The sequence below is a fragment of the Augochlora pura genome, chromosome 5, assembly GCF_028453695.1.
Source record: "Augochlora pura isolate Apur16 chromosome 5, APUR_v2.2.1, whole genome shotgun sequence".
Classification (NCBI taxonomy): Eukaryota; Metazoa; Arthropoda; class Insecta; order Hymenoptera; family Halictidae; genus Augochlora; species Augochlora pura.
The window spans coordinates 17,922,942-17,948,220 of record NC_135776.1 but is presented as its reverse complement, the minus strand read 5'-3'; the positions used below and the strand labels follow the sequence as shown (position 1 = coordinate 17,948,220).

Sequence of the window (25,279 nt, the reverse complement as noted above, 5' to 3'; positions counted from 1 at the left end):
TCGCGACTTTCCATTGACGTTCATCGATGACCGTAAAAAAATTTGTTTGTTTCGCTTTTTTTTTATGTATCAAAAGAATTGCGAAGGAGATCGCGCCGTCGCTTTTGCAAGTGGTTAGCCGGAGGCGCAGACGGATGTGGATTTGAAGATGGAAGCGCGGAAGCAGCGGGAGAGACAAAGGCAGAGGCAGGGGCGCGACCTCATCTCGGCGATAAAGTAAACCAAATCGTATATCCGCGAGCGTGCTCGTCCATGTTTACCCGGCGAATTAACAATTAATATGTAACCACCGATCGAACAGCTAACTGTTACTACGATTCACGACGAGGTCCGTGCGCGGTCATTAGCACCGACTACGGAAGCTCTTGCCCGGCGGGAATCGCGCTGGTGGTGCGTGGAGAACTTACGAATCCCGGAGCTTTTTAAAACACGCCTGGCCGAAGACCAACGAACCCAGCCGTTATTCGACGGTCGCGCGATCCGTGCGGGAGCTCCTCGCGAACGGTTTCAGCGCCAGAATCGCTTCTTGGATCGTTGTCATCTTGCGCCGTTGGTCATCTCGTCAGGGTTGCATGAGGAAAAAGTCTGTGGAGAAGAGAACAGTTCGAGCATCGGAAGAAAGAATCGCCGCTGAGATTCGTTCGACGACGCAGGGTAGGGAGATGGTATTGTGCGGAAGTGGTAGGGGATTCAAAGATTACGCTGTTCGGTCCGCGAGGCCAAACATCAGTTTAGTTTACTATCAGTTCCGTGTCGGATCCTTTCTCAGAATTCGAAGACGCGAATACCAGGGAGAAACGTTGACAGTGGACGAGCACAGATTCGAGACCGAACGCGGATACATGAGAGATATGCGTTTGAAAGCAAAAACGACGCAACGTTATTGAATCGGAAGAAAATTGAACTGCGCGCGGCAGACGCGTGTCGCATGCGAAACGTCGTCGCCTATTTAGTGAATGAAGAGGAACGATGCGCTTTTAGCGACGTCCAGAAATCCGCTGACATCGAGGCCGGGTGAGTTCAAGTTTCATGCAAGCGGGTCTATACGGAGCGTGGTAAAAGCTCGTTTTAAAATCGAAACGTTGGATCGATGAGAGCGTTGACGATCAAAGGGAAGCGACCACTCTGGAAAACACGCGCCTATCGCCGGCGATAAACGCGCGCCTCATAACCACGTGTTCCGCCTCGCGGATGGTACCCGTCGTTTTTCTTCGCGGCAAACTTTCATCTCGCCGAAACGAAAAAGCTCTCGTAAAAATAGCCGCAGCTTATTTCGAACCGCGCGCAACGATATACACCACTCTTTCTAGCGATCGAGAGCGGTTTGGTTGATACGCGAGTTTATGTTCACTTATTCCGCACGGCCAAAATAAACGGACGAATTTTTCGCATCTACGCTTAGTTCCACATATCAGTTGGTTTCTTTGTAAAATAGTTAACGAAGTGTAAACAATAAACAGGACGGTAGAGACTGAGAGAGAGAGAGAGAGAGAGAGAGATACGTGCGTCAGTTGCATCGCGATACGTCTCACGTTCCGATCAGAGTCCATGCAGATGATTTTCGATGGAAAAGGACGTTTCTTTAAATAATACCAATCCTAGTGGACAATATCATTTTCCGTAGTATCTATGATCTATCGTCATAAGTCATCTTCTATTGTTATCAATCCGGCCATTTTAGTTTTCGTTTCGAAACGGTTGGAAATAGGTAACATTTCGAGCGGCTACGACCATGTTATTTTAACGTTGGAATTACTAGATTAGTCATTTTTTAAAGTTTAACACGCGGTAATGGCAAAAAACGGTCTGCCATCGTTTCGCACGTCCTTTCCCGGTTACGTTTCGTTTGATACAGCGAACCTTGCGCGCTGTTCGAACGAGAACAACCGAATAAAAGTGTGCCTCGGCCGTGATCGTCCAAAACAGTTGCGCGTTTACAATTGATCGCTGCGTTAATTCCGATTCTCTTCGGTCTAGAACGCTTCAATCGAACTTAGACGATTCGCGACGAGTTTCGTTAAAACGTTTCGTTAAAACGTTTCTCTGTTGCAGACGGGTCGGAGATCGCCGAGGAACGAGAAAGCCAGAGGGAACGAAAAGATGAAATACAAGGTGAGGATCCGTTCAATTTATGTTCTACCAACTGTATAAGCGCTGCGGGCGGCGCGCAGCGTCGAGCCTCGGATCGAAAGCGGAAGAAAAAGAATTGCGATCGGGACGAAGCATAATCTCATCCCCGCCCTATAAGTACATCCTTACCTCCGTCCAGCCGTCGAGCTTTCTTTCCGCCTCGGCTCGTCTCGGGGACGCGCCGATTTGCATTAAACATAAGCTCGCATAAACACGACAATGAAACAACGCCTTCGTTTGTTCCCTGGTCGGGGTTCCTTCGAGGTCGAGGATCACGACCGCGATCGCGATTTTCGGATAACAAGTCGCGACCTTAGATCCCTCGGCGAGCCGAAGATGCGACAAAGTGATTGTCGCGCGTCGACGGAGTAGCTATATTAACCCTTTGCACTCGAAGCCATTTCAACTGCAAATGTAAAATAATTTTTCTCGCTTGTACTATCTCTATTCCTAAATCTATACTTTGGCAATGTCTATTCAAAATAATTTTCGAATGTATTGCAGTAATTTTAATGGCGCCGCAGAATCGCCACTCGAGTGCCAATGGTTAACCCTAGCAAAAACATTTCAACCACTAATTTTGGTTTCAGTTGTAACATCATATCAATTGTTATTAATCGTTTCCGGCGAAACAATCTTTAATTTATTATTCTCTGTCGAGTTTTATAGCGATCACAGCTGCTGTCATCTATTATATCGTTGCGAAACTCTTTTTCGATTCATTCGACGGTGCGATATTTTCCCACACATTTTTCCTCGTTTCCGAAGAAATAGAGGAAAATGACACGATATTCAATTATATTTAAATAGAGCTAATAAAACATTGAATGTTCTCTCCACGGATCGGATACGTATTCCTAGGGGTAGCGTGCGATGCAGCTGTGAAAATTTCACCGCATGAATGAAACCGACGATCACGTTCAGGGTCATTATCGGCCCGTTCCTTTTATAACCGGCAAGATCAAACATTACGAATGCAGGCACGAGAATATATCTAGTATTTGCGTGCATACAGGGAATGCCTCTGGAAAGTTTGTACAGGCGGACACCAGGTGATTCCTCGTAAACAAACATGACGAAAATATGGAATAGCTTTTCTTATTTATTTTCCCGGAAACGCGAATTTGAACATTTAATCGTGAATCTTTTCTTTGTCATATGAAGTAATAACAATGGTCTCGTATTCATCTCAATTATATAAAAAGTAATCGAGTCGTTTAATCCAGTTGCTCCGCTTGTACATTCTTTTCAGAGACACCTTGTATACGATATCCTAACTACACTATGCTGATTCAACCGGTTAATAGGGATATTTTTTTTTTACAAAAAATGAGTCGAAAGTACAGAATAGAGTTTTTGTAAATGGGTCTTTCGTGGTTCTTAGAAACGAGTTTAAACAATTACGTTTCGAACAGCCGTGAACTTCAACCCATTCCGTATAACAGCACGTGTACCCGTACCTGCCCCGACGAACGCTCGAAATTCGTTTTCCAACGAGAACGAAACCTCGCACGCGAAAAATCAATTTTCTCACGAGGATTTTCATGTATCTCGATTATGCCACGACCTCGGGACACTCGTCTCGAACGTGTCGAGCGTCTCGATTCTTCGCTCGTCTCGAAAACGATAAGGAGGAGCGGCGCAACGATCGCGATCTTCAACGAGGCTCGTCGGCGACGACACTTTTGTTGTATAACTGGTTGTTGCTCGCTCTTGACTATGCACGTACATACGCGCCGTGCAGATATATCGGTTGATTGCATAACGCGCTGGCTGGTACGAAGGAGCGCGGATTCATCCATGGATGATCCACGGCGTCGGCAACTTCCGCGCAGGACAGAGATTCATTCGCAGAAGGAAATGGAGCATGACCGGAACTTTGTCCCTCGTTCCATCGATCTCGCGGCCGTCCCGGATCGCTTTTAGATCATTAGAACCAAACCGTGGAACCGTAAATTCGAAACTCCATCACGCCCGCGAGCAGAACCCTCTATATCGTGATTCATACAGTTTTTTTACGAAAGCGGGGAGTACAATGTTGGCAATTGTACGTCCGCGTCCTGTGTCTGCACGTTGCTCACTCCAAATAGTACACGAATACACGCGGTCGCTGTTAGCCGATTGCGAACAGCCTCTTATAGCGCAGCCCAATTATCGATGTACATCGGCCGATTTCATCGCGAAGGAAATTACAATGTTGGGGTATAGTACGTGCCTTTATCCATTTTTTCGAATCTTCGACACGGTTGATAGAAACTTGGAAGCTGTACATTCTTGCTAACTTATTCCAAAATAGTTTTTTTTTTTAAATCTTCATGATACAGTTTAGTATAGAAATTAGAAGCATTAGAGAATTCGAAACGTAGCTGCTTTTATGGGAATTTATCTTGTACTCCGTCAGACTGTGCGGATCGGATCAATGACGTTGTACAATTGCTCGGAGGAAACTCGTCCGGATCGGATCGATCGCGGTCGAGAGAGACTAGTCAAACGTATGATGATCGACGTTAACGGACTTTCGTTTTTGCCAGGTGAACGATCCGGAGGACCATGACAGGGATACGCAGCCGGGAGAAACGAGAGGGAACAACTCGGTGCTTTCGTGGTAATTGGCAACATTTAGTATCCGTCCTTTTAGATTGAAGAGCGCGGAAGCGTGTCAAGGCGGGTACGCAACCCCGTTCTTCCTTTTCGACGTAACTACCGTCGAACTTGCCTCCTCTACGACTGCTTCTCTTTCGCCGATTCCTACAGGTCGCACGGTCCGGGGAACGTGGAAAAGAAGCTGATGATGGTCGTCGGCTTGTTAATGGTGACCGTGGTCGCGCTGGTCGTAACGCTGACCTTACAGATAGCCGTTTTCCGCGCTGAGGATTACAAAGAGATATGCCAGAGCGTGGAATGCGTCAAGACAGGTACCGTATCGCGCTATTCCGACGTATCCAAGGTTTTCCATTCCTATCGTTTCTTCCTTCCTTCCTGTCATCCTTGCCACCGCCGGTGCGTTTGTAATTTTTAAACCATAGTTTACGTAACGAGCAACCGTCTTCGCGCGATGACGAACGATAATCGTCGATGGGATACATATTCCCCGTTCACCGTTACAGCCACCAGGATAATAGAGGCGATGAACAGATCGATCGATCCCTGCGACGATTTTTACCATTTCGCTTGCGGCGGATGGATCCAAAAGAATCCTATACCGCAGAGCCAAGCTGACTGGGACCAGCTGAGCCTTCTCAGAGAACAGCTGCTCAAACGTCTGAGGCTGTTGCTCGAGGAAGCGGATAAAGAGAGCGACCCGAAATCCGTCAAGATGGCCAGAACACTGTACAGAACTTGTATGGACACGAGTAAGAATGTTTTATTAACGAGAACTTGGTTAAACCAGCGATCGATTGGACACAGCTAGATCGAATCGATATATTTTCAGCGAGCATCGAAGCTTTGGGGTTGAAGCCGGTCCACGATATCTTGGCCGAACTGGGCCTGCCGAAAGTTCCACCGACCCATTCCAGCAACCGGACACTGGACGTCGCGGAACTCGCAGGAACAGTGCAAAGACTTCTCGGTTTGAACGTGTTCGTTCATTTCTACGTGAGCGAGGACGTTCGGGATACAACGAAAAACAGAATAATGGTGAGGACAAGACGCGATACGTCTGTGGATTAGAGGCATTTATAAACGAAACTTGATGTGAAATTGTTTATATTGCCTCCAGGTTCGTTTCGAAATTTCTCTCGGTTACAAACGATTTCGTAACGAATTTTGCTTTTACAAAAGCCATAATAACAGTCAATGTCTCTCTACGTGCTCGCGCGTTTCGTTTCAGCTGGCACAGGTACCCCCGGGAATCAGCGAACGTTACCTCCTGGACCCGCACCGCATTCGCTCCGAAATAATCGAGTATAAAAGATACATAAGGAATATGGTCGAGCTGGCTGGCATGGGGAATAAAAGCACCGCGTTTGCCAACGAAATTTTGGATTTCAGTAGGAAAATCGCTACGGTATGTAACGAGCCTGCAATTAGTTTCTCCTGTAGTTCACGTTAAATTTGTTCGCGGTAGATAATGGCAACGTCGGAGCAAAGGCGAAGCGGAAACTACTTGTTTCACGAAGTGAACATCGACGACCTGCAACAACTTACGGATTTACACGCGCAGCAGGTGACAAAGATTCCGCAAAGCAATCGATCTGTTTCCGATCGAATTAGATAACAGCAAATAAAACCGGTTTTCCGATCTTAACAGTGGAATTGGACGAGATACATGGAAGCTGTATTCGATAACACTAACGTGACGATAAACTCAACCAACGACCGCGCGATTGTGATCGACTTGCAGTATCTGCAGAAACTGCCGAAACTATTAGCGGCCACGCCATCGTCCACCATAGGTATTTTCTCTTTTCCTTTTTACTCGCTCGTTCAAGGATCGTGTTTTGATCGTTGCCGATCACGTTACAGAGCGTTTCCTATGGTGGAGCATTTACTCGACGATCGCCCCGTTGACGTCGCAACGGTTTCGCGATCTGGGCTTCCAATTCTTGCGAAACGTTTTCGGACTGAAGGAGAAGAGAGCCAGATGGAAGGAATGCACCGAGAACACGAACGCGAACTTCGGCATGGCGATGAGTTACGTTTACGCGGAGCGGTACTTCGACAAACGGTCCCGGGAAAAAGTCGGTAGAGTCCTACGTTCGTGCGTGGTAGCCTCGCATGAAATGCGATCTTTCACGAGACAATGGGTTTACAGACTTTAGAAATGCTGATAGACGTAAGGGACGCGTTCGACGAGATGCTCACAGAACTCGACTGGATGGACATCGCGACGAAACGACGAGCACATGATAAGTTGCGCGCGATTAGACCGTTCGTCGGGATACCAGAATGGATCGCCGATTCCGACAAGCTGGACAAGTATTACGAAACGGTGAGCGGACTGAAACACGTTACACAGATATCGTAAATCATTGAAATGATCCAAATGTATACATCTTACCGTAGTCAGAGATCGTGCCGGGCAAACTATTTGAGACGTTTTTGAGACTGACTGATGCAGGAGTCAAGAAAAGTTTGAACGGGTTACGCGAGAAACCGGATAAGAATCGATGGATATCAACGGGCACGACAGTGAACGCGTTTTACAGCGCGATATTAAATTCTGTTAGTGAGTATCCGTGAACACGGTGTTCCAACATCCAATTGTACATTTAATTGTCACGTTGTGTTATAATTACAGCTTTCCCAGCCGGCATCTTACATCCTCCGTTTTATGGGAACGGTCTAGAGTACGTATCAAGCGTACTTTTATTCCACACAAATTTTTATCAGTATACTTTTTTATACTAAATTCTATTTAAATAGAGCAATCATATCCAACGTAATATCAGTTTACAATTGACTCGATTTTATACTACTTCGTTAATGGATGCGTTCTAGTTACTGATAGCTATTCTGAGAAAATTCTCCGAGCACAGAGGATTAATTACTTGCTGAATCCAAGAAATTTATTAACGTTGCGTATGATGTTTTCGTAGATCTATCAACTACGGGGCAATGGGCGCGATCATGGGTCACGAGCTGACGCATGGATTCGACGATCAAGGTATCCGTGGATCGCTTACGTCAACATTAATAATTTGACGCGTAAGTCGTAATTCAACCGATTCGACTAATTGTTGTTCTGTAAGGTCGTAGGTACGACGAGACCGGAAATCTGAAACAGTGGTGGAGCGAGGAGACGTTGCAACATTATCAGAAGAAAGTCGAGTGCATAATTAAGCAGTACAGTAACTACCGATTGCCAGAGCTGGACGATGACTTCACGGCGAGTATTGAGCTTGATGGAAACTGAGAAAAATCTGTGCCAAGGTCCGTTTACGATAACGAGAGTCTATTTGGTATCTCTTTTCAGGTAAACGGCGTGAATACACAAGGAGAGAACATCGCAGACAACGGCGGCTTACGTGAAGCTTACAGAGCATATAAGAAACACGAAACGCGATCCGGCGTTCGACAAGTTTTACCTGGCTTAGCCGAATACACCCGAGACCAACTCTTTTTCTTAGGTTTCGCGCAAGTAGGTTTTCTCATGGCAATCACGGTAATGTTTGTTTAATGTTCGCATTTTCAAGACCGCACTGCGAACACTATCTTGATAGGTATTATCTACATATCATCTTTCTGTTTCGCAAGTGTCTTTAATATGAAATAGAAAAGAAAATATCGCAGATATCGCTTCACGAACATTAAGCAAGTATACTGCATCAATATTCAAATTACGTCGCATTCGCTTAATTTTTTTCTTTTCGTATTTTATTTTTAACATCTTCTGAATATTTTTAGAATTTCTTCTAATAGCGTAAATCATACTCGTTGCAACCAATGTACATTTATACACACGTGTATTTCTACCTTACAGGTATGGTGCGGCAATTATACTAACGGCGCATTAAAATCGAAACTGATAGAAGGAGTACACGCACCGAATCATTTCAGAGTTATCGGTACTCTGTCGAACAATGCGGATTTTGCAAACGCGTGGAATTGTCCGAACGGAAGTCCGATGAACCCAATCGGCAAGTGCGTTTTGTGGTGAACAATACAAAACAATGGTATTCACAAACAAAAATGATCACAGAACAATTATTGGAAGTTCGTACGACTCGCGTTATTTGGAAGCTAGCGCGCACTTATGGTAATTTGATCTTATTTCTAGATTTTACTTGTAAATATTATTATACAGAATGCGAATGAAAATTTTTAAACCAACTCAGTCTATTATTCTTGATATTCCATATCATGTCATTGTTACACATTTTCTTCTTCTTTTCTCTGGGATTACTGCACTTGTCTATGGCTTCAATTCTTTTTCTTCCTCTTCTCAGGTGTTAAATCGTTATTTTTTTCTAATCGCGGCGATTTCTTTTTTAACCTTTTTTCTTTTCTGTTATTGACTTCCAATACATTTTCTCCTTTGGAAACTTTCGTCTTTTTTGCTCTTTTCACAGATGGACTATTCGTCATTTCCTCGATACTGTTAGTACTTCCTTGCCTCTTGTTTTTCTTTTCCCTTTTTTCTTTCTCAATGTGTTGGTTCATTACTTTCTTTTTCTTCTTTGGAATACCATTGTCTCTCTGGTTATCTGCCTCTTCCGTGTTCTCATTTTTTCTCTTCTTCTTTAATAACTTCTTCTTCTTTCTATCAGAAATATTCTGGTCATCACCTTTTGCGTGTTTTCTCTTCTTCTTGTTAACTGATTCTATTTGATTAATTGATGTTACATCCCAGTCACCTTCCTTCTCAATAACGACTTCTTGACGCAGTCTAAACCTCTTCTTTTTAACTTCCTTTTCTTCTTCTTCCAACTTTACTTCTGTATTATGATCAACGTTACTGCAATTGAGCGCCAAAGTCAAACACGTAATTCTGGCACCACAATTCACACTCTGCAACATGTCTATGCTACTTTTACTGTATCTCCAAAGTTTAATCTCACCAGAGCTAGAAGCAGTGACTAGTAAATCACCAACAAAACTTATACACTTTACTCTAATATCATGTGCTACCACTTCTACTGTCTGTTTTGACTTTTCAAGATCATAAAATCTGACTTGACCATTTTCTAATCCTACAGCTATCAGATCATCCTTCAGGAATTCCACGCAAACAATCTTTGTATCCAACTTGATCTCACTATCGATTCCTGCTACTTCTACAGAATATATATCAATTCGTTGATTGACAGCTAACAAATACTTTTCACCATTTGGACTCCATTTTAAAACTGTCACATTACGTGCATCTAGTTTCATTCTTGGTGTTAGATTAGTTGCATACGCTTGTCTACCTTTAACTAGATTCCAAGTTCTGAGAATACCATCTGCTCCAGCAGATAAGGCAATCTTTCCTGTAGGATGAACAGCTATAGCATTTACAGCTAACCCTTTATGTGGCGCTTTCCAGTGTTTTTCAATTTGCCAATTACCACATCGTATTGCAGCTATGCTACCATCATTACTACATGTGAACATGTGAGATGCTTCTGGGGTGAATGTAACACAATTCACTGTGTCTACAAGAAAATACAAACAAAAGTAAATAGAATTATGTTAAACATAAATTATGTTACGTTTTATTTCTACTTACCATTATGGTGTAAAAGTTTACCGCACTCTATTCTCTGGTTCATATCGTATAAACAAACTGAATCGTCCGCACCTCCAGAAGCTAAATAATGTCTCTTAGTATCGAGGGTACGCACGCTGGCTAAATGGCTGTGTGTTGCAAAAGTTCTTTCCATTTTATAAGTCTGAAAAGACATCAATAAATTATGTAATACGAAATTCGAGCGGTAAACTAAAAATTACGCATTGTACTAAACAATATAACCTGAAAAATAACATCAAAAACTCTGTTTACTTACGTTGACAATATTGTCGACTTTATAACCGACCAGATAATGCTCATACGTTCCTACAACTATTTCGAAGGGATTTGAAGCGTTTGAATCTAGACAAACCATTTTGTATAAATTATTTCTTCACTCTTGGATAAATAAAACACGTGTTTACGTTAACTTGATTGACAACGTTCGAGTTCGAAGACTCAATCGAGATGATTGAATCGACGCACATTCGAACGCTGCGATATTAATCGAACTCGAACCGATGCGAAGTCGATCCTGATCGAATCTAGTCTCTAACCATCACGGGTTGTCACAAAAAGTATTCAAATCGACTGATTGCGCACCCGATCTCTGAGATACATACATATGTACTTCCTAAATATATTATCCTAAAGGGAATCCCTTACTTCAAAGAATGATTTAATGAATCTATACCAACGCGTACACATGTATGGCATGTGCAAATTTTTAAAATATAAAAGATCATATAAATTAATGAGATCTGGTAAATTTTATAATTTTTTTCTACAAGTAATCTTGTAGTTAGTAAAGAGAACGTTTCTTTAATTATAATTAATGTATAATGATGTATACGTTGTAAATATACTTTCATAATGTCTTGAAAATAAAACTATAACGTTTCATAACAAGTAATATTTTTAAAAATTAAATTAGTAAATTCAAAAATCGTTTACAACCTCAGAATGTGTTAAAATATATATATTTTTTTTAATGGCGTGTTCAACACTTACATTAATTGGTCATTAGTATGATTCTTAAAATAAATATAAAAATAAAAAAGATATCTAATGTATCAAAAATCACGATATGCGAATGTTGCTTCTTCCAATTACTGTTATTATTCGATTGTCTTGTAGCTCCCGTAAAGCATCTTCAAACATATCTCTAGTGATCATCTAATAAAAAATATTAACATTAGTATTATTTTAATTATGTTTAGATTATAATTTATGCAAAATGAGATGTAAATGTTTACTAACTAGTTCAGAAGATTGTTTAATTTCTGCAAAAAGTTTCTGTTGATTAATAACGTGAATTTTATCCTTGGTTTCAATAAGCTTTTGGATTACGTCGCACAATTCCTTCTTCTTTTTCCTGGCTATGGAGGATATGCCAGTAGTTAGAATAGAAATGTCTATTTTACCACTTAGTGGATCAATGGCAGATTGCTTCAAAGCTTCTCTGTGTAATCTACGACAAAAATTAAACATTTAAATGTAATGTAACTTATTGTTTAATTTCATTATACTCCATTTCATATATACCTCCAAGCTTCTTCAACATCTTGTAATTCTACAATAGGACTCAATCGTAATTTTGCATGTGCTTCGGACAATCTTATCAAAGATTCTAATTGCCTAGGATAAGCTGTTATTTGGCCACGACCTTTCCCAACTCTTCTCATATCGACATAAGCTTGTATCAATCTCTGCTGACTTTCTTCATTGAGCGTAGGTTGAACATGCTCCTTTGCATAGACTATGTAGTCACGAACAATGCTTCTGTGTAGTTGTTCATCTTCATCTTCATCGAAATTTTTATAATATAGGGACACCATGTGCGTTGCAAGTCTATTATCGTATGCATCATTTTGTGGATCCAACATTAAAAATATTAAATCGAAGCGTGAAAGTAAAGTGTGAGGTAATTTTACATTTTCAACCACCTGGAAGAGGAATTATATATAGTATGTGTACATATAATTCATATATTTAAAGTAAAGTCATTTTGGTAAATTAAATACAGTTTTATTTTTGTTCCATTGGGATTCACTCGGATTGGCTGCTGCAAGTATACTGGTTCTAGCATTTAATTGACAAATAATACCGGCTTTAGCTATGCTCAAAGTTTGTTGTTCCATTACTTCATGTAATACTGATCTAGCACTGTCATTCATTTTATCAAATTCGTCAATACAACATATTCCATTATCTGCAAGTCCCAATGCGCCCGTCTGCAATATTAATTGTCTTGTCTCTGGATCTTTCGTGACATAAGCAGTTAAACCAACAGCGCTGGATCCTGTAATATTTATAACCTGTTTTAGTTAATGTTTTATACAAATTAAATCCATAATATGTACAGTTTTACCTTTTCCACTAGTGTACTGAGACCTTGGAACCAAATTATAAACATATTGTAGTAATTGTGACTTGCTTGTACCAGGATCACCACAGAGCAATATATTAATATCAGGTCGAAAATGTTTTCCATATATTGTAGTGGATTTTCTAGTTCCGCCAAATAATTGTAATACGATGCCCTTTTTTACATCATTATTTGCATATATACTGGGTGCAATATGTCGTGCTAATCGCTCATATATGTCTTCTTTCTGTGACAATAATTTTAAAAGTTCTATTCTTTCTGGAGCGAAATTATGTTCTTTGCCATCTTCTTGATCGTGTAGTCTATATTGTACGAAAGAAAATGTCAGAAAAGGAAAGATTTGGAAAATACGTAGTTATTTTTACCTCACCGTTTAGAATCATGTTTTCTAAAATGAACAACGTCGATATATGTTCTGTAAATGGCTTGGTAGTTATGTTCAAAATTTGGCTTATGTGTAGCTGCTCTATAAATTCCAGTAACAGAGACCCGATCTCCAGGCATCACAGCATCTACTAAATTATTGTGGGCGAATACAATGGTAGTATGTGGAGTCTGACCCTGAGGCATCTCATCTGGAGCCTCTTGCAATTTAATCATTTGTTTGTCCGAAAAATGACTAAGATTATGTACCAATGTAAAGGAATATTTATGCGAACAAGAGCCACATACTGTTGGTTCTTTTGTTTTTCCTTTTTCAATTTCAACTAGAGTTGTAAACGAGCAAACACTACATTTAAAGTAGGCTTCTCGCAGTTGTGGAATCAGTCTTGATACTCTGATCACCATTCCTGGTACACTAATTAACTGATCAACGTCAGAAGGATTTAAATCTCTCATGGATTTAATCTTAGCCACATTGAAAGGTCTCACTTGAATTTGATGCTCTAAGACAGCTGCTGGAAATTTCTCAAAAAATAACTCGTTTGCTGCCATGTCCAGAGTTGGTATTACCTCTTGTGGATAAGAAACTAATTGCTGATAGAGATGCGTATCAAAAGATTTTACATGAGAACAGTTCACATTTAAGTATGGTTCTTCCAAAGTATGAATTTCTTCTAACTTCTGAAGATATAAGGGTTCCAATAAATTCATATTTTCTGGCAATTCGTCATTTTCAGCTTCTGGATCAATAAATTCTTGAAAGAACAATTTGAACTGCTCTTTACATTGATTTATGACTACATTTGTTCCCCATACAACTAAATGAGGGCCAGCTGTATCACTCTCTGATGTTGCTGGTGCATTTGGAACTTCTGGAATCTGTTAATAATGAAATTATGATGAATTAATTATTATGGAATTAATATGATGATACCAATAAAATGATGTATTCAATATTACTTATTGTTAGTTACTTACTGGTTCTTGTATTGAAAATTGACGTAAACGTTTGTCTGTATTGATATCAGGTCTATGCCTAATTGGAGTGCCTCGAATTCCACTTCTTGGTGTACGAATCGATCCAAGAGAACTAGGAGTACCATAATTTACCGGTGATGATAATTGCAAGCCAATTTCGGATCCGATAATTTGTCCTGAATGTTCACCAGAACCAGCAGCACTATCATGTTCAGAAGAAGCGACAATTGTAGCAGCCCGGTTCTGAGGTGGTGCATTTCGTTGTGTGCCGGTGGTCCCCCATCGTAGAGGAGTTTCCACATTATTTTCAGCTCCACCGCGGGATGCAGCACCTTACATCCAAAATTAACAATGTACATTATATGGGTGATACAAAAAATTAAATTAAGAAAACACAATATTATATCAGTAACCTTTAAGTAAGAAACTTACGAGGCGTTCCAAAAACAGAAGGAGATCTGGTACCCTGCCCCTGTCTTCTAGGAGTTCTATTCGGACTATCGTTTGCCGCAGATGATCTCGCAGGACTTGACATTGTTTTTAACAAATTTTCAAATTGCTTGTAATATCAACAGACTCTTCTATTCGCTTCCACTTCTGCAAATTATTTTCCCGCGTTTTTGAATTTTTATACAAGCCTCCCAGCCAGTATTTTCTATCCCAGCGCCATCGACGGTAGAGAGACAGACCTTAGCTTTTGAGAATACCACTCTACAGAATAAATACAGTAGTGACTAACAGTTCAAACTTTGCACCATCGTAGCTCTTGATATCACTATTATCATGTTCAATTGCAATAGTAAGACTAACAAAGCCGCCAATACAATTCTCATTATCACATTCACTTTCCTTAAGTGACCTTATGTTTGAATCGCTAAAATGTCACAAATTATCAAACCGATCTTCGATGTTGAAAAAGTCTTTAAACTGTTTTGATGTGTTCATTAACAAAACGTGTAAAGGGTTCATTACCATGAGGGGCACCTGAGTTCTCTTAAAGTAACTTTTTCCTTCGCGAAAATGCAATTCGCGGCTTTGTTTACGAATTACATATTAACGACACACAGTAACCAATGAGAGGCGAACCCGGTTGGTGGGCAAGGTGGACGAGCCAACGAACGGTCGAAATCTAATTCGTTCGGAAAAGTTATTTCAAATGATCTCAAGAATCCTTCATTTCTCGGAAATAACATAATTTTGTATTTTCTAATCATAGATAATGTTATGTTTTGTTAACGTTGCACTCAAAGATCTGAGTTGTTGCAGTACGTATTAAAATTACCAAAGAAAATGATATAATTCCCTAGTACATGCATACATAGGAACATATTAGGTTATTCTGTTGACTTGATTAGTTAGTCAGCACAATTGTGAATCGGTTTGATGAAAACGTAAAATCGTAGTTATTCGGAGAAGTCGTGCTCTAAAAAACTTTGAAACGGAGGTAAGTCTTAATTGCTGTGCATACAGACAATGAATACATAAAATTGATACATATAAAATCAGTAAATCAAGAAAGCGTAATTTTTTAAACTGGAACGCAGAAATTTCGAATTATAGAATTCAAGTCTGAATTATTTGAGAAAGCTTTTGTCATACAGTACTAGGTGTTATTAATTCATTCTACCGCATTTCTGCTTGACTATATTTTCTTTTTCTGAACCAAGATGTTTCTTACTTTTTTCTGTATAATTTTTCCAGATTGGTCAAGATGGCAATGTCTGCAGCCAAAAATCCAGAAGCTATGGACATAGACATAGTTTCTTCAGAAAGTCAAAATGGTGATGGAGATGTCATGGACAAGAAAGATATTGATCTTCAAACAATTCATGATATTCGTGAGCATGCTCGTCAAATAGAGAAATCAGTGCAAAGCAAAGAACCTCGTTTTATTTTGAAAGTATTGCGTTCGTTGCCCAATACTCGTCGTAGGTTAAACTTTAATGTTTTGCACTCAACAATTATAAGTTTCTATCCAAAAAAATGTCCAGAACGTGATGCGTTATTAATGATATTAGAAGAATCTACTGAAGTAGAAGAGGTTCAAAAAGTTCGTCCTGCTGCTTTAAGTTCATTACCAGAAATTGATGCTTACATTCTGTTACTTGTTCTCATGCATTTAATAGACACTGTAAAATACGAGGAAGCAGTTCATTGTTCTGAAGAATTATTACAAAAGATTATTGCACAGAATAGACGTACGATCGACTTGATTGCTGCAAAATGTTATTTCTATTATTCAAGAGCATACGAGCTAGTCGGTAGATTGAATTTAATTCGAGGGACATTGCTCCTGAGATTAAGAACTGCAACATTGAGAAATGATTTTGAAGGACAAGCAGTACTAATTAATTGCTTATTAAGAAATTACTTGCATTATAACTTGTATGATCAAGCAGATAAGCTCGTACTTAAGTCAACATTTCCAGAGTCTGCAAGTAACAATGAATGGGCCAGATTTTTATATTATCTAGGACGCATAAAAGCAATCAGATTAGAGTACTCTGCTGCACACAAGTACTTGGTGCAGGTGTGTTATATCTTTATATTATCTAACAGATGAGCATTGCTATCTTAGTTAATTATATTTTGTAATTTCTATAATTTTTACTTTCTCTTCTTTGTAGGCTCTCAGAAAAGCTCCTCAAAGCACTGCAGTTGGTTTCCGTCAAACAGTTCAGAAATTAGCTGTAACGGTAGAACTTCTACTCGGTGATATCCCCGAACGGCAAATTTTCCGACAAGCAGCGATGCGTCGTGCATTGGCTCCATATTTTCAATTAACACAAGCAGTGCGTTCAGGAAATCTCGAACGTTTTGGTGAAGTTTCAAAGAACTATGGACCACAGTTTAGAAGCGACAATACTTTCACTCTGATTCTTAGATTGAGACATAACGTAATTAAAACTGCAATAAGATCGATTGCACTCGCCTATTGTAAAATTTATCCTAAAGATATTGCAGTGAAATTAAAATTACGTTCAAGGACTGATGCCGAATACATTGTGAGTAAAGCCATCAGAGACGGAGTAATTGAAGCCATTTTCGAACGGTGCAACGGTTATCTGCGCAGCAAAGAAACCACCGACATTTATTGCACTAAAGAGCCATTGCTTGCATTCCATCAGAGAATTACATTCTGCTTAGATTTACATAACCAGAGTGTTAAAGCCATGAGATATCCTCCGAAATCATATGGAAAAGATCTAGAATCGGCAGAAGAACGTAGAGAAAGGGAACAACAGGATTTAGAACTTGCTAAGGAAATGGCAGAGGAAGATGATGATGGATTTCCTTAGGATGTACACCTTTTGGATACGTTTAATTAATAAAGCAATTTATCATCAAGTTAATACTACACTTTCTTATATTTTGTATCATGTTTAACAGTTAAAATTTCGTAACAATTGGTAAACTTAATGAGTTGGAATTTTTAAAAAAACGTATCTTTTGTTAAGAAATAAGGAAAAGTAAATTACGCTGGTTTTGCAAATATATCCTTTAAACATTACGATATATTTATAGAATATGCAACTATTGTTTATACTTCTCAGTGACATAATATTTATCACTGTATATATTTGAAACATTATAACTCGCATTATAATTGTACATTACAATTAAATAGCTCTAGCTTTGAAGTATTTAAACATTTTGTAATGAAAATTAAATCGAGATTGTGTTGTTTTCAGTTTTATGATGAATATCGTTCATCTATGTTATTTTTGAAATCAAAGGGAATGACAGAAACAAAGATTTCTGTCGGACATTTTCAAAAGTTAAAATTATACAAAACTGGATATATCTTTTACGAAGTAACAATAACAAATCTTTTAATCAGTAAATTTGAAATTTCTATATTTAGTAGAATATTCAAAATTGAAAAATACATTTTATTAATACGAAGTATTATTTATTGGTAACTATTAGTTGATGATATAAATTGCAGATTTTTTTTATTTTTTTTTTAAATTAAAAATTATCTAGCATCAGTCGTTTTTAAATCAATGATTTCTGTTCAAATGAATTATTAGCTACTTGAGTGCATATAAATACATATAATTAAAACAGTAGGAATAGAAGAATCAGTTTTCATTACATGGATATTTACATGATTATACTTTTATAAATAGAATTCTTATAATTAAATATCTATAACGAATGATTCAGTTATATTTACTATAATACAATCAATATACAATACTTTCACTATACAAGACTCCTCACCTTCTTGCTGTGTTTCTTTGTACAAATTTTATGAAAAGATCTTACAAAGAAATTTAGTAGAAAGTTCAGTTTCACAATTATTTTATAAAACTGTTTAATTTTTTTATAGACGCGAATAGCATTTCATTAACCAGTATAAAACTTGATCGAATATTGATGGTAAAAAAAAATGATGAAGATCTTTGGTCATGGGTTTCGTGGAATACTGCTCTTTTGGAGATCCTTATGCATTTCTGTTGATTGTCAGTCTAAAAAAAAAGAATCAATAAGAGTAAAATGTAGCAAGTAAAATTTAGGTATCAATAAAAACGTTACAAATCGTATATTCTCACCTTGTCTTGCTTTAAGTATATGATAAATAACTAAAGATAGTAAAAATATTCTTCTATCAACTAATATTTGAACTGCGTCTCCTCTAAGAGTCATATTTGGTCTCAGGAACTCATTTCTTCTATCGTCTTCGATATTAATATCGCGATAGCCGTGATGTATTTTACCGAAACAAAGTAGATTCATATTCCTATGAATTCCTTTACAGTCATAATCTTCAAAACCATCGCACTGACACGTATTTAATTTTGCTGCTTTTTCTTGTCTTGTTAGAATATTTATTGAATTTTTACACCTAAAATTTGGTCAACAATTTATAAACTAAATATTTCCTATATTACTTATTTTAGATAATTTTCAGTATTTTTTTTTCGTATAAAAGAAAATTGGTTTTTCTATTGAATTACTTCTAATGCAAATGATAAATAAATGTTTACCGTTTCGTACACTTTCGTCCTTGGAACATGCTCTTGCAAAGTCTATTATAATAGGAAAGAGCGGTCTGACAGAGAGCATCCGCGTTACAAATCCAAGTTGCGACTCTACAGGATACCCTAGTTCTATTCATTGCCATTTGTACGGAAGATCTACAAATTTCCACTCTTTGCTTCGATTGTAAACATAAGTCGTCTTCGCATTCGCACTACGCAAGAAATATAAATTGTTTACGTTTGTTAATAACTTTCTATCATTTAAATGTTACATTTATAATTTTGTTTAAGAAGCAACAAATATTTATAACCGAACGAAAGTAAAAAATATATAGGAAATATGTACTGTTATAAGTTCTTTGCCCTCGTCGGTGCTAGTCAAAGCAATAAGGGCATGCTGGCATGTCTCGGAACAATCGTTGCCTTGGAGAACGGGTGCGCAGCCTGTAAGATAGTGTTGCAGTGCAGAGCCGCAGCCTGTTCTGTAAGCACACCTCAGTTTCGCCTCTTCACACCTCATTGTAGTACTCTTTGCCGTATTCCACATTATCATACTGAACAACACCATACCCGTTACGACTATGGCCGACCGATCGCACGAGTATGACATCCTTCTGAAACATTAACAGTTTAAATATATCGTCAAATATTCGAAATCTAAAAATAGTCGAGACCGTAACATTATTTACAAACTTTTGAATAATCTTCTTCCGTTCCACTTATTCATAACGTTTAAATCATCGAACAACGTCTGTACCATGTACATTCATAATTTCAACTATTAATATCAGTTTACATATTTCGTAATTATTTAAAATTCTATATATTATCAAAAATTCATCGGATTGCTGTCTTGTTTACATGTTTATTTACCGTTTGCAAAGTAAACGTGTCGAAGAGTCTGTATCCGATGTAAATGTAACTTGAGCATTCTGCCGCGCTGTGAAGTGCTTGTGGATGCATGCAACAGATGTGTCGCATAGGGGAGATAACATGATATTCTTAAAATAAATCGAATCTTCTGTTTGTCATTCTCGTTAATGGGAGAATTTTACGTGTGAACCCGAGAATCGAAATGGCAGAAAAGGCTCTTATTTCCTGAACAACCAAGGAGCTTGGAATTATTGTTAAATCGTATAGAAATTATTCGTTTATAAAAGGTCATAAACATTTTATAAACTTCGATCATTTTTCTGTAACCCTGTCATATATTGGAGGAAAGTGTTTTCCAGTGTTTATTATACTTTACACTGTGATCTGAATCATCTTTCGAGTTTCGACGTCTGTTTTACATCGGCATTTCAAAAATACGTTTACAACTCGGAAAGATACGGTCTCATTCCTGAAGAGTAAAAACCGACAGCCGTGTCTTAACGGTTTCGATGATTATGGGGTAATCGTGGTAACCGATGGACGAGAACTGTGCTCGTATCGTCGTTAGAATTTCTACCAGAACAACACAGTTCACTAGTCTCTCTGGATCTACTCTTTACTGCCTCCTCTAGTGGTACCAGTAAAAAAGCATGAGGGCAGGAAGAGAAGGGGCTAAAAGAGAGCACGTGCGCCAGCGCGCACACGATACAGTGAGAGAAAGAGGGGGGCAGAGATTCTACCTGAGAGCGCTTCATTGCCAGCGCTAGTGCCGATGCTGTTGCGCACCAGCCCCAAAATGGACCACCAAGACGTCGCAGACGTGGCAACGAGGGACAGATGGCCAGCCCTATAGTCCTTCAGTGGTCGTCAACTTCGCTTTGCTCGCCAGTTCAAATTTTATGTCGAGCAAACCCATGGGGAAACATCGAATCGGTCCGCGACCGCATCAATCTAATTCTCATTTACGAATGCTCAATCTGCGTCGAGCTTAGCCAAGCGAATTCATTCCAGCGGCATCAAGTTGACGCCGAGCGGTCAAACAGTTTCGCGGCAAAGTAATACTTCAACTCCAATTAAAAATACAACTACCAATTCGCGTCCCAATTTCTCAAGTCCGAGCAATTATGAACCACGTTTTTTCAGATCCATGTAACGTGAATATTGAGAATATTTAAGACGAAACTGATTGCAGATATCTTTATTTACCGATACAAATAGAGACGACGAGTACTGTACCAATTGTCAAATATTAGCATTCGTACAAAACTTGTACTACAGCAAACACGTTGGTTAAAATTCGTGTTTCATTAATCGTCTAGCGTGTAACAAAAATATTGTAGCAGGATATCAAATTGCAACTGTTTAAATATAGGGATTTATTGCAATAATGATTGGAAGAGATTCGAACAAGTACTACAATTATATTAATTTAATAATTAAGTATTCGAAGGTATTATTTAAAAAGATGGTTGAAGACTGAAAATATTTATTAATAGAATTGGATATCTTCTGATATTTATCATTAAGAATTAAACGAAACTCAACTGTTAGGTATGGTGAAATACAGCGGAGAATGTGTGTTGCGTATGTTTACGTCGACTGCACCCATGCGCATGTTAAGACAGTACGTGATTAACATGCCTGACACGATCAAGAAATAAGTGATACAAATCAGCGAGTTAATACTCAATTAACGCCGTGCCGTCGATGTAATTCAATTTATTTCGATCACACTTTTTTCGTTAACTTTAACAAAGTGTTTTAATAAAGCGCGCACGACGTGGCACGCATTATAATTATACACATGTTAGCAAATGGAATTTTATTGCTAATGTATATGAATGTATTATAGAATACAAACCGCGCGTCGTTGTTTGTATTCAATCGATATTTATGTTATAACAATACTAACTATTTCTGTATACGTATTAATATTGATGATAAAACATTCATTTGACATTTGTTACACAAATACGTATACACAACAATTTGATACATATACCAAACTTAGCGTATTCTACTAGTTTAGGTTTACATGTCGTACGAAGTAAATGGTACAAAATGGTATGCTTAAATTTGAACATGCATAGACAAAAAATATCATGGTTATTAACTAGAAAAAAGTTAGTGTTTTTTTTACATCGACAATAGAAAAATTTGAATACAAACCTTATGAACAATCACATTGTTCTAATAGCCGAGAAGTATGAAGTTTCGGATCCTATTTGCAAGCACGAATCAAAAATTACGATTTCGTGTCAAGAATTATAACACACTGTACGAGAAGAGAAGGAAGGAGAAACTTACTCACAAGCGCACGGTCACCGCGACACTAGATTGAGTTGTGACGGCCTGCCCGCTGCGTCGAGAAGCTGCGCGCGCCGCTCTTTTCTCCCCACCATTGACTACTGGCCCGGGACCGAGAGGGCTACTGATAGAATTGAGTTACAATCAAAACTAGAGTTTTCGAAAAAATTAGTTCACACCTCCTTCTGCCATGTATAACTCGTTCATGAAAATTAGTAAGTCTGGTTCAATTGTTTTTTTAATATATAATTTTACATTACCTCTACAAGTTTCATCGAATAGTTTAAACATATATATATATTTTTTTTTAAATACTCAGAGAGAGTTCTTTAAATGAGAGAATGATATGAGTGAGAATTCTTTCACTTTCATGAGTATGTATATAAAAGAGCCATATACAAGAGATATTATTTTAGTATGTATTGAATGTATGCATTCTTATACTTCGTCACTATATGATGTAGAATACCTCGAAGAAATTATAAAACACGAAAACAAATTCTTTTTAATTATAATATTATTTTCATAACATGAATTAAGTTTTCCGTGCAGTTTTCATCGATGCAGCTGCAAAAGGGATCAAGTCTGACATTATCTATACATTAAATAGTATTATCAGCTTCTTGTAGAAAAATATATAAAGCATCGTATCGGCGTTGCTTGATCTGTGCACACTTCTGAATCGTTTGTTGTACAAAAAACGCAAATTAATCGCAGGACACTCTTGTTTTTATCGCAAACTCGTTTCACTTCCATTACTAGCTCTATCCTCCACCCACAGGGGTCCAAGGTGCCCCAACCTGCTTGGCTGATTGAGACACCAGCCTGGTTCCAACACTATCCCCTTCTCCCCCCGGCTTCATCCGTACCCTTCTCAGAGCGACGTCGAACAGTCCGGCATTTAGATGCGTTCCGTTCTTTCTTACGTTTCTCCTTCTTCCCGTGTCGGCCTTCCATCGGGCTCCCTTTCAGGCCTCTTACTACGTCTATTCCCTACCACCAACACATTCAGTTGGTCCCTGCGACTCTCAACTTAATTTCACTCCCGTAAACCAGAGTAGGAGAGGACAGCGCCGGGCCGAGATTAGTTGGTTCGAGTACAAATTGAACTGGTTTAATCGGTTTCTGCGAGGAGAACAAAAGTACCGAACGACACAAATTGCGAAACGTATTTCCCTCGTTTCCGTTTCTTAGGCGCTGCTGCTGTTCGGATCCTCGCAGAACAGTGATTCGTACACGTTCCCGTAACTAGAAGATATTAGAAAATTCGATAAAACCACACAGATGCCCTTTAGTTCTTGCTTAAATACCTCTTCATCGGCCGTCCTAGTCAAACAAACGGCCAGTGGGGGAGACGGGGGCAGCTGTTTGCATTTGGATTAACAAGTCCACAAAAACGCGTGTCTTGATTTACTTAGGTTATCCTAGATAAATGCTTTCGGCATCGTTTGCTCGGAACTGATGTTCCATTCAGGACTGAGATAGATTTATTGAAACGAGCCAGCGATCTCTCGACTGTTCTCATTCTGTTTACCAATCTCTTCGTTGACTTCGTTTCTCGTGCTTCCCGTGTTTTCCTTACACGCGAACGCATTTTTCACGTGTTCCATTTGTTAATACAAAATGTGAGAATCGAGACTCCGAAGTGTGGTCGTGCGAAGATAAACGTGAAAAATTAGTTTCTCGTTCTACAGGAAACAAGATGTTAGATCTAGATCAACAAATTGCGATAAGGCACGAAACCATCTGCGACGGAATAAAGAAAATAGATCGTCAGATATGGAAACGAGATACACGAGCGATAATGCACGTCCGATCGTGCACTCCGTGAGAATGTAATATTATTCAAAATTCTGCCGTTCATTGAGTACTCGAATGTTCCTAACTAATTTTAATATCATAGAACAATAGCGTTCTTGAAATTTTGTCCACTACATACATGTGTTTTTTGTAGTCTTCTTTTAAATCGATTTTTAAAATGAAAAATATTGTTTGAAAATTATTGGAATGCGAACGATTTAATTTTAATTGCGTTTAAACAAGTTTAAGATACGTCTCGAATTAGTGGGTGTTAATTGAAAAATAAACGCAATGTGAGATTGAACCGTTAACAAATTTTGAGACAACGAACATCGATTGTAGATTAAATATGTTACTGGAACTTTGCGAACACCTCTTGGACCAGTATCTTAACTTTGTGAGTTGCACGCGAAGGGTCAGTATGGCGGTTTTTGTTCTCACTCCGTGCATCTTTCTTTCTCGCTCGCCCTCGCTGCTGTCGGTTTCTCTCAATGGTCTTTTTGATCTTCTCGAAGCAATTGTCCCAAGCGAGAACCCGGTTGAGGCAATAACGTCCGCAGGCCCAGCCTATCCTGTACCTTCTGACGTCTTAATAAAGCAATCGTCCGATTTCTCGAAACCCTCCTTCTTTCACTATAAGCAACACGTCGGAGCCTCTCTCAAGAGAGAGAGAGAGAGAGAGAGAGAACTTCTCATGTTTATTGTCCGTCTTCGTTCTGCACACGGATTTAAATATATAACATTTTCGAATACATTTTTTAGATGTTTCGAAAATAAAAAATATCTCTGTATAAATAACGATTATTGTTTATAATCTCAAAGGCGTTGCAAAATAAATATTTTCTACAACTCCAGGAGGATTTATAAATCGATAACTGCAAAATTTCTTACGTTTTCCTTTACGACATTTCTTTATTTTCAATAAATTGTGTGGCTTCCTTCTTTTAGGTAAAAAATTGAAAATCACGCATTCAGATCTGAAAATGTGAAATATGTTTGAAAAAGGTATTATGTAAACATTACGGTATTCCAAATTATTGTAATATTGAGTATTTTAAACAAATTCGAAGATTGTTACGTCGTTTGTGTATCGAGGAATATTGAAGGAATTCTTGCTTCAGATTTCTTAGAGACCGAGAGAGTCTTCCTCAATTGTTCGGTTTCTCGAAAGGCGGGTCTACGGAGGGTTCCCAGTCACGGTCCGGCGACTTTTTGAAAAAGCAATTAACCATGGCTTGATGTCGGCTTAACGCCTGCCACTACATCTTAATCGTCCTC

General features: G+C 38.7%; 5 protein-coding genes and 1 long non-coding RNA gene across 11 annotated transcripts; 2 read left to right on the top strand and 4 right to left on the bottom strand.

The window, feature by feature from the left end:
• The first annotated feature begins 86 nt into the window (after nucleotides 1-86).
• LOC144470190 (neprilysin-11) lies at nucleotides 87-8,904 on the top strand. 4 transcript variants are annotated; one of them, XM_078181092.1, is made up of 18 exons: nucleotides 87-216; nucleotides 302-1,014; nucleotides 2,053-2,112; nucleotides 4,662-4,735; nucleotides 4,885-5,045; nucleotides 5,238-5,483; nucleotides 5,564-5,769; nucleotides 5,963-6,139; nucleotides 6,200-6,298; nucleotides 6,383-6,527; nucleotides 6,598-6,812; nucleotides 6,887-7,063; nucleotides 7,138-7,300; nucleotides 7,373-7,421; nucleotides 7,671-7,738; nucleotides 7,824-7,960; nucleotides 8,048-8,212; nucleotides 8,555-8,904. In XM_078181092.1, the coding sequence occupies exons 3-18, from the start codon at nucleotides 2,101-2,103 to the stop codon at nucleotides 8,729-8,731; spliced, it is 2,271 nt and encodes a 756-aa protein (XP_078037218.1). In that variant the 5' UTR covers nucleotides 87-216; nucleotides 302-1,014; nucleotides 2,053-2,100; the 3' UTR covers nucleotides 8,732-8,904. The 4 variants fall into 4 exon arrangements, with proteins under 4 accessions (XP_078037218.1, XP_078037217.1, XP_078037220.1 ...); XM_078181091.1 differs by lacking the exons at nucleotides 87-216; nucleotides 302-1,014; nucleotides 2,053-2,112 and adding an exon at nucleotides 4,117-4,332; XM_078181094.1 differs by lacking the exons at nucleotides 87-216; nucleotides 302-1,014; nucleotides 2,053-2,112 and adding an exon at nucleotides 4,120-4,337 and having other exon boundaries at nucleotides 4,662-4,798.
• Nucleotides 447-3,848, bottom strand: LOC144470197 (uncharacterized). The gene is made up of 3 exons (XR_013494084.1): nucleotides 3,591-3,848; nucleotides 2,260-2,536; nucleotides 447-585 (listed from the first exon to the last, which is right to left on the bottom strand). It is a non-coding gene; the product is annotated as an uncharacterized LOC144470197 (long non-coding RNA).
• Nucleotides 8,552-11,072, bottom strand: LOC144470193 (p21-activated protein kinase-interacting protein 1-like). Its single transcript, XM_078181098.1, has 3 exons — nucleotides 10,560-11,072; nucleotides 10,283-10,445; nucleotides 8,552-10,208 (listed from the first exon to the last, which is right to left on the bottom strand). Exons 1-3 carry the CDS (start codon nucleotides 10,656-10,658, stop codon nucleotides 8,995-8,997), a joined length of 1,476 nt encoding a protein of 491 aa, XP_078037224.1. The 5' UTR covers nucleotides 10,659-11,072; the 3' UTR covers nucleotides 8,552-8,994.
• Nucleotides 11,073-11,246: 174 nt separating this feature from the next.
• On the bottom strand, nucleotides 11,247-14,672 carry Dpa (disc proliferation abnormal). Its single transcript, XM_078181090.1, has 8 exons — nucleotides 14,466-14,672; nucleotides 14,034-14,365; nucleotides 13,042-13,934; nucleotides 12,654-12,973; nucleotides 12,307-12,584; nucleotides 11,828-12,228; nucleotides 11,543-11,753; nucleotides 11,247-11,458 (listed from the first exon to the last, which is right to left on the bottom strand). The coding sequence occupies exons 1-8, from the start codon at nucleotides 14,566-14,568 to the stop codon at nucleotides 11,363-11,365; spliced, it is 2,634 nt and encodes an 877-aa protein (XP_078037216.1). The 5' UTR covers nucleotides 14,569-14,672; the 3' UTR covers nucleotides 11,247-11,362.
• A 683-nt stretch (nucleotides 14,673-15,355) lies between these two features.
• Rpn3 (regulatory particle non-ATPase 3) lies at nucleotides 15,356-17,720 on the top strand. The gene is made up of 3 exons (XM_078180737.1): nucleotides 15,356-15,477; nucleotides 15,735-16,563; nucleotides 16,661-17,720. Exons 2-3 carry the CDS (start codon nucleotides 15,745-15,747, stop codon nucleotides 17,330-17,332), a joined length of 1,491 nt encoding a protein of 496 aa, XP_078036863.1. The 5' UTR covers nucleotides 15,356-15,477; nucleotides 15,735-15,744; the 3' UTR covers nucleotides 17,333-17,720.
• Nucleotides 17,721-17,997: 277 nt separating this feature from the next.
• LOC144469984 (growth arrest-specific protein 1) lies at nucleotides 17,998-22,219 on the bottom strand. 3 transcript variants are annotated; one of them, XM_078180738.1, is made up of 5 exons: nucleotides 22,064-22,219; nucleotides 19,368-19,635; nucleotides 19,028-19,233; nucleotides 18,593-18,885; nucleotides 17,998-18,508 (listed from the first exon to the last, which is right to left on the bottom strand). In XM_078180738.1, the coding sequence occupies exons 2-5, from the start codon at nucleotides 19,629-19,631 to the stop codon at nucleotides 18,504-18,506; spliced, it is 768 nt and encodes a 255-aa protein (XP_078036864.1). In that variant the 5' UTR covers nucleotides 19,632-19,635; nucleotides 22,064-22,219; the 3' UTR covers nucleotides 17,998-18,503. The 3 variants fall into 3 exon arrangements, with proteins under 3 accessions (XP_078036864.1, XP_078036865.1, XP_078036866.1); XM_078180739.1 differs by having other exon boundaries at nucleotides 19,368-19,632; XM_078180740.1 differs by lacking the exon at nucleotides 22,064-22,219 and adding an exon at nucleotides 19,715-19,889.
• Nucleotides 22,220-25,279: the final 3,060 nt, after the last annotated feature.

Coding starts and splice junctions, on each gene's coding strand:
- LOC144470190 (XM_078181091.1), top strand. CDS start 4,288: ATGTACATCGGCCGATTTCATCGCGAAGGAAATTACAATGTTGGG. Junction 6,299..6,382: donor CGGATTTACACGCGCAGCAG/GTGACAAAGATT, acceptor CGATCTTAACAG/TGGAATTGGACGAGATACAT. Junction 6,813..6,886: donor ACAAACGGTCCCGGGAAAAA/GTCGGTAGAGTC, acceptor ATGGGTTTACAG/ACTTTAGAAATGCTGATAGA.
- LOC144470193 (XM_078181098.1), bottom strand. CDS start 10,658: ATGGTTTGTCTAGATTCAAACGCTTCAAATCCCTTCGAAATAGTTGTA. Junction 10,446..10,559: donor AAGTCGACAATATTGTCAAC/GTAAGTAAACAG, acceptor ATGTCTTTTCAG/ACTTATAAAATGGAAAGAAC. Junction 10,209..10,282: donor TAAACTTTTACACCATAATG/GTAAGTAGAAAT, acceptor ATTTTCTTGTAG/ACACAGTGAATTGTGTTACA.
- Dpa (XM_078181090.1), bottom strand. CDS start 14,568: ATGTCAAGTCCTGCGAGATCATCTGCGGCAAACGATAGTCCGAATAGA. Junction 11,754..11,827: donor GATGTTGAAGAAGCTTGGAG/GTATATATGAAA, acceptor TTTTTGTCGTAG/ATTACACAGAGAAGCTTTGA. Junction 11,459..11,542: donor TTAAACAATCTTCTGAACTA/GTTAGTAAACAT, acceptor ATTTTTTATTAG/ATGATCACTAGAGATATGTT.
- Rpn3 (XM_078180737.1), top strand. CDS start 15,745: ATGGCAATGTCTGCAGCCAAAAATCCAGAAGCTATGGACATAGACATA. Junction 16,564..16,660: donor CACACAAGTACTTGGTGCAG/GTGTGTTATATC, acceptor TCTTCTTTGTAG/GCTCTCAGAAAAGCTCCTCA.
- LOC144469984 (XM_078180738.1), bottom strand. CDS start 19,631: ATGTCATACTCGTGCGATCGGTCGGCCATAGTCGTAACGGGTATGGTG. Junction 19,234..19,367: donor AGGGCAAAGAACTTATAACA/GTACATATTTCC, acceptor TTTCTTGCGTAG/TGCGAATGCGAAGACGACTT. Junction 18,886..19,027: donor GGACGAAAGTGTACGAAACG/GTAAACATTTAT, acceptor ACCAAATTTTAG/GTGTAAAAATTCAATAAATA.